General features: G+C 36.5%; 1 protein-coding gene across 1 annotated transcript; it reads left to right on the plus strand.

Annotated features, from left to right (window-relative positions):
* Positions 1 to 13248: 13248 nt before the first annotated feature.
* On the plus strand, positions 13249 to 14160 carry Vmn1r6 (vomeronasal 1 receptor 6). The gene has a single exon (NM_134175.1). It carries the CDS (start codon positions 13249 to 13251, stop codon positions 14158 to 14160), a length of 912 nt encoding a protein of 303 aa, NP_598936.1.
* The last annotated feature ends 1968 nt before the right edge of the window (positions 14161 to 16128 follow it).

The following is a 16128-nucleotide window of genomic DNA, read 5'->3' on the forward strand; positions in this document are numbered from 1 at the left end:
GAGAATAGACATTGTTTAGATCTGGAAATCCCCTACTGCCCCCTTCTCCTTTCTCCCCTGAGGGCCTATAAAAACTGGGACCTCTTTCCTCTCGAGGTCAACTCCTCTACCCCTGCGTGGGATAGAGCGTCCCCAGAGCTCTGGCTTTCCCCGAATAAAGCCTTATGTGGTTTGCAACAAGCTTGGTCTATCTTGAGTTCTTGGGTGTCCGCTATTATCCTGAGGCCTGAGTGAGGGGCTCCTTTTGGAGTCTTTCATTCTTATGTTTGCCTTTAGCCATCTGGTAATCTCTGGAGTTAGTTGTTATAGTTGTCTCTGGTTAGAGCTTGTTACTCCTGTGAATCTGTTAGCCTCTATCAGCAGACCTGGCAGACTAGCTCTCTCCTGAGTTTCAGTGGTCAGAGTACTCTCTGCATGCAAGCTCTCCTCTTGCAGGGAAGGTGCACAGATATCTGGCATTCGGACCTGCCTCCTGGCAGAAGTTTAAGGCCAGAAAGAGGGCCTGTCCCAGAAGCTGTGTAGCTCGTGTAGTTGGCACTCTCACCTACATAGTCTAGTCTCTGAGACATCCCGGACCTAGGAGATGGCTCCCCTAGGTGCTCTGACAAAGCCCTCCTGGGAGGGGCAGACACCTTTCTTCTGGCAGGGAAGGTGGCCAGATGTCTGGAGCCGGAAATGACCCCTGCCTCAGAAGCTGTGTGGCTTCTGCCTGTCCCAGAAGCTGTTAGCTTTTGTAGTCCACACTCTCACCTTCGCAGACTAGTCTCTGAGGGATCCAGGGACCAAGATGGCTTCCCCAGGTGCTCAGGCAAAGCCCTCCCTTGACCTACACTCTTAACACTATTTAAGGTTGTAATGTTTACCTCACCAATACTCTGCATGCTGAATTCCCATACTAAATTATCCTTGTAGCCACTTTATCCATGTTTCCTTTTTCCTTCTTTTCTCTTCCCTCAATCAGTGTAGTAGCCATTCTATATTCCATACATACATGTTTAATCGTACTTAAAAGTGAGCTACATGGTACTTGTCTTTCTGTATCTACAGTATTTCTTACAGAGAACATCAAGGTATATATTTTTTATTTCTAGCAAAGACAATGTACTTATACACAGTAACATATTGTGTAAACATTCCTTTTATGTGTATACTATTTGGCCATGCACAATATACTAACTGACATATTTTCTTATATCGTGGCTATCATCAGTAGTGCTAAAATAAATACTGTAATGCAATCCTTTTTTGGAATATCAATTTAACATCCTGTATTAAATTCAGCATACTCTGATCATAGTTTGAGTTTTATTATTCAATTATCTTTGTGAGTAACTAAAATACTCTTTCACCCAGTGCCTTTACCAATTTAACCTTTCAACAAAATGAAGATACTTTCCTTTCTTCTGCTAACTGCTGCTATCTGTTGAAATTCTGATAAAAGTCATTTTAATATATGGGAGGTGATATACCATATTGTTTTTGTTTGCCTTTCCCTGATAATGAGAAATAATGTAGATGTTTTCACACATTTATTTGCAATTTGCATTACTGAAAAAAATCCTTGTTCATTTTCAAATTGAGTTATAGATATATTTATTAATTTCTATGAGTTCTTTGTGTACTTCATTCACCCATTTATTAATTGGAATCTTAATGTCTTATTTATTTTTTTAGTTATTTCAGATAATCATCTGTCAGATGTATAGCTGGCCAAGATTTTCCTCCCCTAAGGTGGACTGTCTTTTCAATTTATTCACTGTTTCCTTTACTGTGCAGATGCTGCTTAATTCCCTGAGAGTCCATTTGTCAACTGTTGGCCTTGTTTCTTGAGCACCTGGAATTTGACTTAGAAAGCCCTTTCTTGTATCTATATACTGAAGTGTTTTTCCCTCCTTCTTCCTTAAATGGTTTCAGAGAGTCATATGTTATGTTAATGTCTTTAAGACACTTGGAGTTAATTATTGTGCAGGGTGAGAGACAGGGAGATAGGGTGATTATCCTACATATAAGCATAACATTTTCCTGCATTATTTAGAAAGAGGCCGACTCTTCTCCACTGTGTATTGTTGGGATCTTTGTCAGAGATTGATGGCTACAGCTACTTAACCTGATGTCTTTATCTTCTATTGTATTTCATTGTTCCTACATGTGTCAGGTTTGGTGCCAGTACTATGGTGTTTTCTTACTATGACTCTGTAATATAGTTTGAAATGAAGTTACTGCCCATATTACTCAATGTGTGTAAAATTAATAATTATTTTACCCTCTATAATATGTCTCAATATTCTTTCAACAAAATTGAAATCAAACTAACTACTGTGTGAAATAAGCCATGTGTCTAAAATACCAACTAGAAAATTTCTAGGAGAGAGATTTTCCAACATGTAATTATTTAATAACACAAATATAAATATTTTTAAACTGGTTGCTATCTATGCACAATAATATGTTAACAGTTTTTAGGCTATATCTACACTGTATTCTAATGTTTATTTCCATCTTAGTAATGTTCATTCCATCTTAGTAATATTTAACCCAGCATTTTGTAATTTGAATATTATATGGACTGGACATTCATTATTTATCAGATCATTCTAATAAGAATTTACTGGCATTTTCATTCATCTAATACAAAAGCGATGCTACTGCCCCTGTGAAGATACATTCACAATGATGTAGATCTTATCAGTTGTTTAATCCCATAAATGTCTCTCTATACAGTTAGCAGAGACCTATGATGGTATACTTCAGTTGAAATCATTATATGGTGTCTTCTGTGGTCATTTGAGAACTCTGGACAGGTAGGCTATAAAAGATACTAATTTAATCCTGTTGACTCATTCACATGCTATGCACTGAAGAAGTGACACACCCTAAATCCATATATAACCTCCATTATGACCTGGTATATTTAAAGAAGAAGGCTAAGGAGACTAAAAAGAAGAACTTAAAAACCTCAGTTACAGTGTGTTCTAACTTCAGTTTCTAGCCCATCTACTTGTTACATCTTGTGAATCAGTAAACAATTGTACATCTTTCCATTGCTCTATCCATTCCAAATATACAAGCATATGAAATTCCTGAGGTCCTATATAAATTCATTCAGTTATGCCTTCCATGATTGTACCAGAAAGAAGTTGTAATGCTACAAGCTAATTTGATTTTTCATAATGTGCAGAACCATCCAGTACACTAAGCTGTGGTGGTTTGAATATGCTTGGCCCAGGGAGTGGCACTGTTAGGAGGTGTGGGCTTGTTGGAGGAAGTGGGCCACTGTGGGAATGGACTTTGAGACTTTCCTTCTAATCATGTGGGAGACAGTCTTCTCCTACCTGCCTTTGGGACAAGAGGTTGAACTCTCAGTTCCTCCTGATTCATGCCTACCTGGATGCTGCCGTGGTTTCCACCATAATGATAATGGACTGAACTTCTGAACCTGTAACCTAGCCCCAGTTAAATGTTGCTTTTCTTATAAGAGTTGCCTTGGTCATGGTATCTTTGAACAACAATCAAAACCTAATTGATACTCAGTCCTTTACTTTATCTTTTTCAATCATCTGATAAGTTACACCCCATAGTGCCAAACATAGTGGATGTTTGGAGACAGAATACATTATAACAGGAGTAGAACCACTGGCATTTTTCATTACTTCTTGTGCCTTCAGAACCTGCTGATGCCTTATCACATATACATCACTTCCAGTTGTTGATGGATGGCTACTACACAATCCAACTTTATAACTGGGTTTTTCAGATAATACCAAACTTACATGCCAGTCAGAGCCACATGGTAATCTCGTGGTCCATTGTCAAATGTTTGTTTTTCTCAGAGGTTCAATAAAAGGGCCAAGAGCTGTCTCTCAAAGGGTGCCTATTGGCCTCCAGATGGTAGATATTTGACCCCAATTCCAAGGGCTTCTACTGTGATTCACTATTGTGATTCAGGTATAGGGCATGCTAAGGCTTGAAACAGGATCCCTATCTGGTAAACAAACCTCAGGTAAGTTGGGTCTGTTAGATTTTTAGCCCACTTGAAAGCAACCTACAACATAGTATGGACTTGTGGAATAGTATCATCTTAGTGCAGTACTATTCAAAGCTAGCAGTTTTCCAACTTCCTTCATATAAAGGCCAGTGGAAAGCATCCAGGTCATAAATGTGCTGCCACTAGAATCTATAGAAGCTCAGTAAACATTCTATTTCGTCCCTGTTAGTAGAAGGGACTAAATGCAACAACTTATCTTCTACTTTAGTGGACATATTTCTTCATGTCCCACAGCTCTGAACTGCTAGACATATCACTGAGGTAGAAAGTCCTTGAATTTTGGGTAGAAGTATATTCCAGCCTTCTAATGTGCATGCATTTTGTCAATAAGACGCAAGACATAGCCACTCTCCGCTTCTCTGTTCCAAGCAGCACAATCCCATCAATACAGTGGACCTGAATGAAATCTTGAAGACAACGCAGGAGATAATGATCCTTTTAAACAAATTTGTGATATAGAACAAATTAGTATACTTTGAAGTAGAAATGCAAAATTTTACTTCTGGCATTGTCAAATGAAAAAACATGGCTTTTGTTGGGATTTATAAACAAGTACTTTTAAAAGCTTCCGTGACATCATTTTCTGCTTATAGGAATCAGGAAATATGTTAATCAGCTTGAAAAATAATTCACATCCTGTAGAAAAAAATACAACTGAAGAAACTCCCACACTTGGTTCCTCACAGTCAACAGTCATTCTCCATGAATGAATGCTTCAGAGTTGAGATATCCATCTGTTGTTTTCATACAGGCCGAATAATGTATAGTGAGATGTAGTGATAACCATTACCTCTGGACCTCCTTAATCCTGGATGCTGGTATTGATTTTTGTTTTGTTTTGTTTTGTTTTTGGTTTTTTCAGACAGGGTTTCTCTGTGTAGCTCTGGCTGACCTGGAACTCACTCTGTAGACCAGGCTGGCCTCGAAATCAGAAATTTGCCTGCCTCTGCCTCCCAAGTGCTGGGATTAAAGGCATGCGCCACCATGCCTGGCTGTCTTTTGTTTTTGTTTTTGTTTTTTGTTTTTTTTTTTTCTTTTTTTTTTCCATTTTTTATTAGGTATTTCGCTCATTTACATTTGCAATGCTATACCAAAAGTCCCCCATAGCCACCCACCCCCTCTCCCCTACCCACCCACTCCCCTTTTATGGCCTTGGCGTTCCCCTGTACTGGGGCATATAAAGTTTGCGTGTCCAATGGGCCTCTCTTTCCAGTGATGGCCGACTAGGCCATCTTTTGATGCATATGCAGCTAGAGTCAAGAGCTCCGGGGTACTGGTTAGTTCATAATGTTGTTCCACCTATAGGGTTGCAGATCCCTTTAGCTTCTTTGGTACTTTCTCTAGCTCCTTCATTGGGGGCCATGTGATCCATCCAATAGCCGACTGTGAGCATCCACTTCTATGTTTGCTAGGCCCAGGCATACTCTGACAAGAGACAGCTATATCAGGGTCCTTTCAGCATAATCTTGCTAGTGTATGCAATGGTGTCAGCATTTGGAAGCTGATTATGGGATGGATCCCCGGATATGGTAGTGTCTACATGGTCCATCCTTTTATCTCAGCTCCAAACTTTGTCTCTGTAACTCCTTCCAAGGGTGTTTTGTTCCCACTTCTAAGGAGGGGCATAGTGTTCACACTTCAGTCTTCATTTTTCTTGAGTTTCATGTGTTTAGGAAATTGTATCTTATATCTTGGGTATCTTAGGTTTTGGGCTAATATCCACTTATCAGTGAGTACATATTGTGTGAGTTCCTTTGTGAATGTGTTACCTCACTCAGGATGATGCCCTCCAGGTCCATCCATTTGGCTAGGAATTTCATAAATTCATTCTTTTTAATAGCTGAGTAGTACTCCATTGTGTAGATGTACCACATTTTCTGTATCCATTCCTCTGTTGAGGGGCATCTGGGTTCCTTCCAGCTTCTGGCTATTATAAATAAGGCTGCTATGAACATAGTGGAGCATGTGTCCTTCTTACCAGTTGGGGCATCTTCTGGATATATGCCCAGGAGAGGTATTGCTGGATCCTCCGGTAGTACTATATCCAGTTTTCTGAGGAACCGCCAGACTGATTTCCAGAGTGGTTGTACAAGCCTGCAATCCCACCAACAATGGAGGAGTGTTCCTCTTTCTCCACATCCACGCCAGCATCTGCTGTCACCTGAATTTTTGATCTTAGCCATTCTGACTGGTGTGAGGTGGAATCTCAGGGTTGTTTTGATTTGCATTTCCCTGATGATTAAGGATGTTGAGCATTTTTTCAGGTGCTTCTCTGCCATTCGGTATTCCTCAGGTGAGAATTCTTTGTTCAGTTCTGAGCCCCATTTTTTAATGGGGTTATTTGATTTTCTGAAGTCCACCTTCTTGAGTTCTTTATATATGTTGGATATTAGTCCCCTATCTGATTTAGGATAGGTAAAGATCCTTTCCCAATCTGTTGGTGGTCTTTTTGTCTTATTGACGGTGTCTTTTGCCTTGCAGAAACTTTGGAGTTTCATTTGTCAATTCTCGATCTTACAGAGCAAGCCATTGCTGTTCTGTTCAGGAATTTTTCCCCTGTACCCATATCTTCAAGGCTTTTCCCCACTTTCTCCTCTATAAGTTTCAGTGTCTCTGGTTTTATGTGAAGTTCCTTGATCCACTTAGATTTGACCTTAGTACAAGGAGATAAGTATGGATCGATTCGCATTCTTGTAATCCCTTTGGGAATGTGATCTATTTTGGCAGAAGTTTGGATAGCAATTCCTGATGTCTTCATGTTTCCATTCGACTGGAGTACGCTTCCCTATCATTTTACTCAAAGCTGGTGCCTGTCTTTTAAACTAAGGTGTGTTTCTTGTAGGCAGCAGACAGCTGCATTTTCATCCACACTGTGTTTTGAGTGGAGAATTCAGGCCATTCATATGTGAATTATTATTGAAATGTGTGTGTTAGTTCTGATCATCATGTTGTTGGTTTTTGGTGTTGTAATCTTATTGGTAATTTTGTTTTGATAATTATGGCTTCATATTTTTTCCTCATTCTCACTCCTATCCTCATTCTTTTCTTCAACCCAAAATAATACTTCCTGAATTACTTTAGGTTTAGTTTGTGGAATATAATTTTTAGGCTGCCTATGTTTTGGAAAACTCTTCTTAATTCACTAGGTTTGTATTGGTGGGCATATCATTTTAGACTGGTTGTCATTAAGGACTTGGTATGTATTGCTCCAGACATTTCTGGCTTTGACAGTTTACCTCAAATAATCAGCTGTTCCTATTCCAATATTTTCCTAGAAGTAGGGAAATTCACCTTTCTATTGATGAGTTTCATTTATTTGCCACTTGCATTTTCTCTTAGAGCTTTTGACTCACCTTTTTTTTGGTTTGTTTTTCATTTTGTTCACTTAGTATTTTAACTATAATATTTTATAATATAAAATATGCATGGATATTTTGGTTTTGCTCTTGTTTTTGTTTTTCATTCTGTGGTTTTCTTAAATTATATGCTTGTGACTTCTATGATCCTTTTGAATTTCTTATATTTGCCATTGACTTATAATTCTTGTCTGTCGACTGTGCCTATAATTTGAAGATTTGATTTTTTATTTAATGGTGTCCCACATTCCAAATACTTTCTGGGCATACAGTCTGTCAACTGAGCTACAGTTTCTTCCCCACAACCCGATTTCTACTGAAAATACAGTCATATTACCCCATGTTTGTTCTCTGTAAGAAAAATCCTTTACCCTTAGTGTCTTTGGAGGGGGTGACATTTTTCTAATTTTCTCAAAAGAGCTGTTAATTTCTAGGTGAGACACTGAATGCACTGCAATGAAAGTATGGAGAGTATTATGAATGCTTTTGAAACAGGAAGGATGCCTTGGGGAATCTAAATTGTTTTTATACTTCTTTTAATTTGGATATTATTATTCTTCCTTTTTTGTTCACAATTACTGGGAACAGTTAATCCACATACTCAGTTATTGCCAGGAGAGAATATCTCACACTTGGGAAACACAAGGCTCAGCTGTATCTACTCTACTGTTCTCCTGGAGTTAGGGAAGTTCACTTTTCCTTTTGATGGTCCCGCTTTGTAACAATGTCAAGGTAAAAAAAAAATGCCTTCTCCAGATGACACGATAACTGTGGGTCTAGAGGGAGATAAGCTGATGGCATTTTTCCATATAACTACTTCTTAGGATCTCCTTCTACAAGGATGCTTATGGGCAGTGCAGACAGTGAGTTTTTTTTTTTTTTAAATTCTCTTCATTATAGTGAGAGCAGTAGGTGGCAGAATGAAGTAGGAGTCTTTAACAAATGATTAGAGAATTTTCTGCTTACAATTTTACTTTTGAGTTATGTTGTATTTTAAATAAACCAGCGATAAGAATGTTAGTGTAATGATTAATAAAAATACAGATTTAAGTCAGTTTGATCTCTTCTATACAACAGTAGACAAGGTGTAGCAAATGGGTGGATAGAGACAGGAAAAGCTAATAAGCTGAAGATTGACCACTGAGCATTATATATTAAATGGAAATATAATGACACCCATTAATTTTTACAATTAATCTACATTGACATATATTAGAAAGTAACTCTATCTCAATCTTTTAAGGAGCCTGTCTGATAGAGGATTGTTTTGACTGTGTGTTCTAAGAATTCTAAGATCATGGTTTCATCTAGGTAAGTCCACGTTTGTTAGGTTTGCATCCCTATAACAAAACACTTGAACTGTTTTAGTGAGTGAATACCAAATGACAACCATTTATTGTTTTGCACGGGTTGATTTTAATATTGATGTGTTTGAATTGTATTTTGTATTTTTCCATTTTACTCTTTTCTGAAGATACTGTCTGTATGCATTTATTATATGAAATTTAAGCCATGAATATAGAACAAGGACTAACGTATTTTCATCAGTAATTTTTTTAGTGTGTTACATTTGCATATATTGATGTATTCTTAGGAAATTTTCAATTAATGACATTTTAAAGCATAATGCCCTCTTAACTGCATATAAATTTTAAATGTTTTACATAGATTTGTTTAATCTATTGCAATAATTTCTTATAAAGTAGACATTTTATAGGCACTTCAAAAGTATCTGGAAATCTCTCCTCATTTGTTAAATGCTTTTAAAGTTATCCTTACATAAGTTTAATTTACAGTAGGAGATTTAGTCATTTTATTTAAATGCATTCCTTTTTCTTATTTCAGGTTTTACTAAATTGAAACTTGTAGCATTGAAGCTGAATAATATTGAATAAGGTTTTCTTTAGCAGTGAGAAATATATTTACAATTCTTGAATAGTATAAATTATTTAAGCTCAAAATCACTAAGGTTTTCTCTAACAGTAACAAAATACAATTGCTTGCTAAAATTTACTTATATATATACACACACACACACACAGAGCCAAGTAATTTAAGTGTAAATGATGAATATCAGAAGTCAATTTTTATTTTCCTGGAATACCAGGTACTAATGTGTAGGAGATTAAAATGGAAAATGTAGACAGGAGTGGTTGCACACAACTGGCTAGAGTATCAACATCATACAAACCAGTTGTTGGAAACACGAGTTTATGTTTGCCAGGATTGCAGAATTTTCACTTTGTTTTGAATAATTTACTGTAAAACTCTGCACTGGTACACTATACTGGACCATTTTGGATCTGACCAGATCATTCAGAAAATAGAGAACATACCTCCATTTTTCTTCATGTTCATTTCATTTTATGAACATATTTGATATGACCCTCAGTTTTTCACTCAAGTGATCTAAATGTATTAATCAGTAATAAACAGTAGCAGCACCAGAACACATCATACTTGTGATCTATTCTAAGACATCTTCCTATGGATTCATTCTCCCTTTTTCTCTCCCTGTCTTTCCAGTGAATACTCATATCTTTCCCAAACTCATATCATGGAACTTGTGATGAAGCTCTGGGTATGACTGCTTCCCCACTCTCTCTGCAGTGACATTCTTGCTGCTGCTGCTTCATCTTAAGAGAACTGGCTTTTAACTTAGATTATAAAATTCAACATCTTGTTGCTTCGGTTACTCCTGTGCTAAATTTAATTTCCAAATAATAATTCATGCATTTAAATTATTTTAGACTATCAGGTAAGAGCTATAAATTACTACTTTATTAGAAAGTATTAAAGATTCTTGCTGACATTCTATATATTATAAAGATTTCATGGAACTAACTTTGATACCAAGTTCTCTCTCTTTCCGGGATTTCTAAAAATGTCTTTGTGTTGTGACAGTTGCCGGACATCAGCCAACAATTTCACTTGTCACCTGAAAGTCACCTATTCACTTCAATGTCTCTCTGAGCAGTCATAGAGCTTATAGGTCATTACTCACCAAATGTAACACTTAATATGAAAATGATGCTTTTGATTTACTATACTTGTATGTTTCCTGTATTATTAAATCTTCAGAAACAAAGATCACTCTATGTGCATAAAACAAACTGTTCTAGAATCAAATATTGTGATAATGAAGATATAGAGTGAGAGTGTAGAGCTGTGCATGAAGACACTTCTCTCTCTCTCTCTCTCTCTCTCTCTCTCTCTCTCTCTCTCTCCCTCTCTCATGCTTCTTCATATACATGCCTGCAGACTGCTTAGTCTTTTGGTCAATTTAATAGACATGGCTTCTCCACTATTATAAATGTTTATTGGTATACTATTGGTTTTAGTACTTACAATTAAATATTGCAACTTAAACTAATGTGGATGCCATCAAAACTGAAATTTTCTTTTTAAACAAAGATGGGTTTTCTCAGTATAAATCCCTGTTATCAAACCAGTTTATTCACAATAGTCATGGTCTCTTTTCACCAACCCTTAGCTTCAGTGATCATCAAATCCAAATGCCCATTTAAGAATTAAAAGGTGTGTTTTTTCCTATATGGGATATATATTTACATAGCAATGGATATGAAATATAGAGGTTGAAGTGCATATGTTTGGGATAATAAAAACATTTACATTATTATCTTTTACCTTATTGTATTAACATCTTTTTATATTAATTATAGTACTTGTGAATCTTAATAAATTACTGAATTATAATTAATAATAAATTATCATATGAATATGGTTTGTCTATTTGTAGGTTTGAAACTAGAATCGTACTACAATTCTTACATTTTGCAGACTAAGGCATGAATTAAAAACTTTCCTCGAGCTTTATTTATCTCTTTCTTTCTATCTATCTATCTATCTATCTATCTATCTATCTATCTATCTATCTATATGTATATATGTATATTTTGCCTACATATAGTATCTGTGTACCTTTTGCTTTCCTGATAAGACAGAGTTTGTATCTCCTTCAACTTGAGTCACGTATGGTCACAAGCCACCATGTCATTGCTGAGAATCAAACTTGGGTCTTTCCAAAAGCAAAACATGCTCTTGACCTTTGAGCTACATCTCCACCCTGCTTTCTGTAAAAAGCTCTGTATCCTGGAGCTTTTAGAAACAAGACACCACTGTGCACCTACTGTAAATGTCTGTTGGTGAGAGTATTTGATGTTTGGTTTTGGTATTGGGAGGAATCCATTTTTTAAAAAGCTCTTCAGGAGCAAAATAGTGTAAATATTAAAGTGTGACTTATGGTTTCATATTCATAGAAAAGATATAGGATGGTCTAAGGTACTATCTTTTGATTTCTTCTATATATACATGCATGTCTCTATATATGTAGAATACATGACTGAACTTGAAAATATAATTGAACACTCTTTTCCTCACAAGAATCTGATTAAAAAATGATCTGATTCAGTGAAATCATTTTTGATTTCTCTATCACAAGCTGATTTAAATAATGAATTAAATTAATTCCATAATAAATTGATCCTGGTCACCAGGTCAAATAACTAACATATGTACTAAATGTAAGACTGTTGAATGAAACTGTGAAAAGTGTGTGGGTTCTGCTGATGTGTGGTAACACTGGGGACCTTGTTTTCCACTGCATGGGAAGGAATATGATTTGAAACAGATATACACATACATTATTGCTACCTGGTTATCTTCAGTGTGTTTATGCTTGTCATACCTTGTTGATAATAGTGTTAATCTTAGCATCTCAAGTTCTTTCTTATTGGGTAGATGCATGTAACCTATAGGAACCATAAAAACAATGAAAGTAATAGAGGAGCATTGACCATATATATGGGTGTGGGATGGAAGCAATAGAGAGCAGAACAGCAGGGTACAAATGATCTCAGCAGTGAACCAGGAAAATGGCAGCTTCTCAGAGTGTGGAGGGGATATATATAGAAGAATGAGGTAGGGAGTTAAAATATCAACATAGATTTCTGAAAAACCATAACTACTCATTCTATTAACAAATTACACTCCCCTTCCAAAAAGGAAAAAAATACTATCTGCCTTGGTAGCTGGGACTTAATTGTTTAAATCTGAAGTTTAACTAAAGGTCATGTGATGGGATCTACATTAGGAGAGGCCTAGGGCCATTTAGAACAACAAGTAATGGTCATAGGGTCTGGGAATTAAACAAATAATCTCAAACTGTAACTGTATTTTAAATTCATAATCTGGAGATGTAAGATTTCTTTGAAAAAGGATCATAAAAACAGATGGATTGAGAAAGATATTTGGCATATTAAAATAGTGGGATTACCATGAATTACCACTGCGATTGCAATAGAATTATGAGTCAAAACATGGATAGTTGCAAACTAGAGTACAGTAAAATTATAGAAAATGATACTAAATCACCTGATATACTGAATTTCTTTGAAAAATATTTTCAGATTAGTATAACATTTATTCCTTTGCAGGAATATGATTCACATTCTATATTTATCACTACTGTTGAATCTTTAACTACAAAAATGAGGCAATTAATTCAATAGGATTGGATTTCTAAGGCATGAGACTCAGGTGTAGTACCGAGCCACTAAGTGAGTATTCTGTACAGATATGATTGTGATATATTTATTATATATACTTTTCTATATGTAAAGCAGATACATGGAAGTAATAGGAATATAAGATATAATGTACATTCTGAAAGCTCAAAAGTTAAAGAGTCATGATAGTCAAGAATTAGTATGAAAAATAGAATGTTTATATAGTCAGTGTATCACAAACTTGATGTATGCTTTATTATTTTTTCAGCTATATGAAATAAGCTTCCACTGAGATCTTAAGAGAATACACTCTTCACTTATGTTCTCACTCAAGAATGTTCTTTATTTCCAAGCTGGGTTTGGAGTCCTGGCCAACATGTTTCTTGTTTGTTTCTATATTTACATAATCCTAGGACACAGACCTAAGCCCACAGACCTGATCTCCTGTCAACTGACCTTGGTTCACATAATGATGTTTCTCACTGGAGGGGATGTTTGGCTTACAGACTTATTTGAGTCACTGAACATTGAGAATGACTTCAAGTGTAAGGCAACTTTTTACATAAGCAGGGTGATGAGAGGCCTCTCTATCTGTACCACCTGCCTCCTCAGTGTGTTCCAAGCTGTCACAATCAGTCCCAATACTACTTTTTTGGCAAAATATAAACAAAAACTAAAAAATTACATGATATATGCTTTCTTATGTATGTGGTCTTTCAATTTGTCCTTCAGTAGTAACAGGATCTTCTTTGTTGGTGCTTATACCAATGTGAGTGAGACCAAACAGATGAAAGCTACTAAATACTGCTCACTCTTACCCATGAACAATATCATCAGAGGAGTTATTTTAACAGTGACAACTTCCAGAGATGTGTTTCTTGTAGGAGCCATGCTAACCACAAGTACATACATGGTGATTATCTTGTCCCGACATCAGAGGCAATGCAAGCATCTTCATAGCATCAACCACATGAGAGCATCCCCTGAGAAAAGGGCCACCCAGACCATCTTGATGCTGGTAGTTTTCTTTGTGGTTATGTATTGGGTAGATTTCATCATTTCAACCACCTCATTCCTCTTATGGAGATATGATCCAGTCATCCTGACTCTTCAGAAGTTTGTGATGAATGCCTATCCCACAATTACTCCTTTGATACAAGTCAGTTTTGATAACAGAATAATAATTATGCTGAAAAACCTTCAGTCAAAACACTACCATCTATATTTTTAAAAATGTTTTTGCTCTTCTTTCAAAACCTATTAATATTTTCTTATTTATATGCACACGGTTTATTCTATAGTGCATGCCTGTATGCATTCCCTTGTGCCCACAGAGGTGAGAAGATATCATGGCATCCCATGGAACTTGACTTATAAAGAATCATCCTGTGTAGCGCCAGTTATTTTCTTTCCAAAATACAGATTCTTTTTAAACTTTAATGTTTCAAGTAGCAAAGGAAAATCCTTCACATGATTTTAAATAAAATATGTCCCATTACACATATACATTCTTTTGGCATTTATGTTGTCAAGTAGTAGAGAGCTCTTAAGTGTACATAATAAGTTGATATTTCCACGTGAATTCTCTTTTCCTTTTTACTTTATGTAATAAATATTACTTTGATGCTGTTGTTCCTCAAAAGAAGACTCTCATTGATATTCACTTTTTTTCTTTTTTTCCCTTTATCTTTTTTAATGGATATTTTCTTTATTTACACTTCAAATGTTATCCCCTTTCATAGTTTCCTTTCTGAAAATCACCTATTCCCTTCCCCCCTCCTCCCCTCCCCCTGCTCCCCAACCCACCCACTCCCACTTCATAGCCCTGGCATTCCCCTATACAGGGGTATAAAACCTCCACAGGACCAGAGGCCTCTCCTCCCATTGATGATTTACTAGGCCATCCTTTGCTACATATGCAGCTAGAGTCATGAGTCCCACCATGTGTTTTCGTTGATTGGTGGTTTAGTACCAGGGTACTCTGGGAGTCCTGGTAAGTTCATATTGTTGTTATGTTCACTTGTCAAAAATAGTTTAAGTATTTTGTTGTAGCTTTATTTCCCCCTAATCATAATTCATGTGTGTCCATAAAACGAATGTGAATTTTAAGTTTCCATTTTTACCAGAGATATTTAATGAGTCTTTTATGAAACTACAGAGAAATGGTTTATCTTACCTAATTTTATCTACTTATTGAAATATTAATGGTAAATGAAAATTTTATATACACATAGATCTTCTACCATGTGTTTATTGTGCATCTGCATGCATGTATGTATGTGCTTGTTCACCACTGAGGGATTGTGTATATGTACATGATGAGGCCAGGAAATAATATTGGCTGTTGTTCTTTGACTGCCATTCATCTTGTGCCTTGATAGTGCATCTCTCTCTGTGACCTGTACCAAGATCATAGTCTCAATGTTTCTCCTGTCTCTATTTTTCCAGCTCTGTGATTACAAGTGTTTACCACCATACTCTATCATTTCAACATTGCTTTTCTTCTATTGAAAAAAAGTTATTTTTCATATAATATATTCTGATTAGGATTTCCACTTTGGATCTTGTATCCCGGGTCTTTCAGAGACCAGTCCAAGCAGGAGAGCACGCTGGCCACAGAAGCAATAGAGCTTCTTGGACAGGGTCCCTTTGGGGCTTCGTTTTCAGGAAGGAGGTGGACCTGAGTTCCAGACCACTGGGCACATTCCCTGCACGAGGAGAACTTGCCTGCAGAGAGTGCTGTGACCACTGGGACCTAGGAGTAAGTAGTACTCCCAGGAGTGTAGACAAAGGCTAACAGAATCACAGGAGAAACAAGCTCCAGCCAGAGATTACCAGATGGTGAAAGGGAAACATAAGATTCTTACTATCAAAACCAAGACCACTGGGCATCATCAGAACCCAGTATGCCCACCACAGGGAGTCCTGGGTAACCCAACACACCTGAAAAGCAAGATACAGATTTAAAATGATATCTCATGATGCTGGTAGAGGATTTTAAGAAGGACATTAATAACTCATTAAAAATTAAGGAGAACACTGCTAAACAGGTAGACGTCCTTAAAGAGAAAACACAAAAATCCCTTAAAGCATTACAGGAAAACACAACCAAACATGTGATGGAATTGAACAAAGCCATCCAAGACCTAAAAAGGGAAGTAGAAACAATAAAGAAAACCCAAAGGGAGACAACTCTGGA

This window comes from Mus musculus, chromosome 6 (genome assembly GCF_000001635.26).
Source record: "Mus musculus strain C57BL/6J chromosome 6, GRCm38.p6 C57BL/6J".
Classification (NCBI taxonomy): domain Eukaryota; kingdom Metazoa; phylum Chordata; class Mammalia; order Rodentia; family Muridae; genus Mus; species Mus musculus.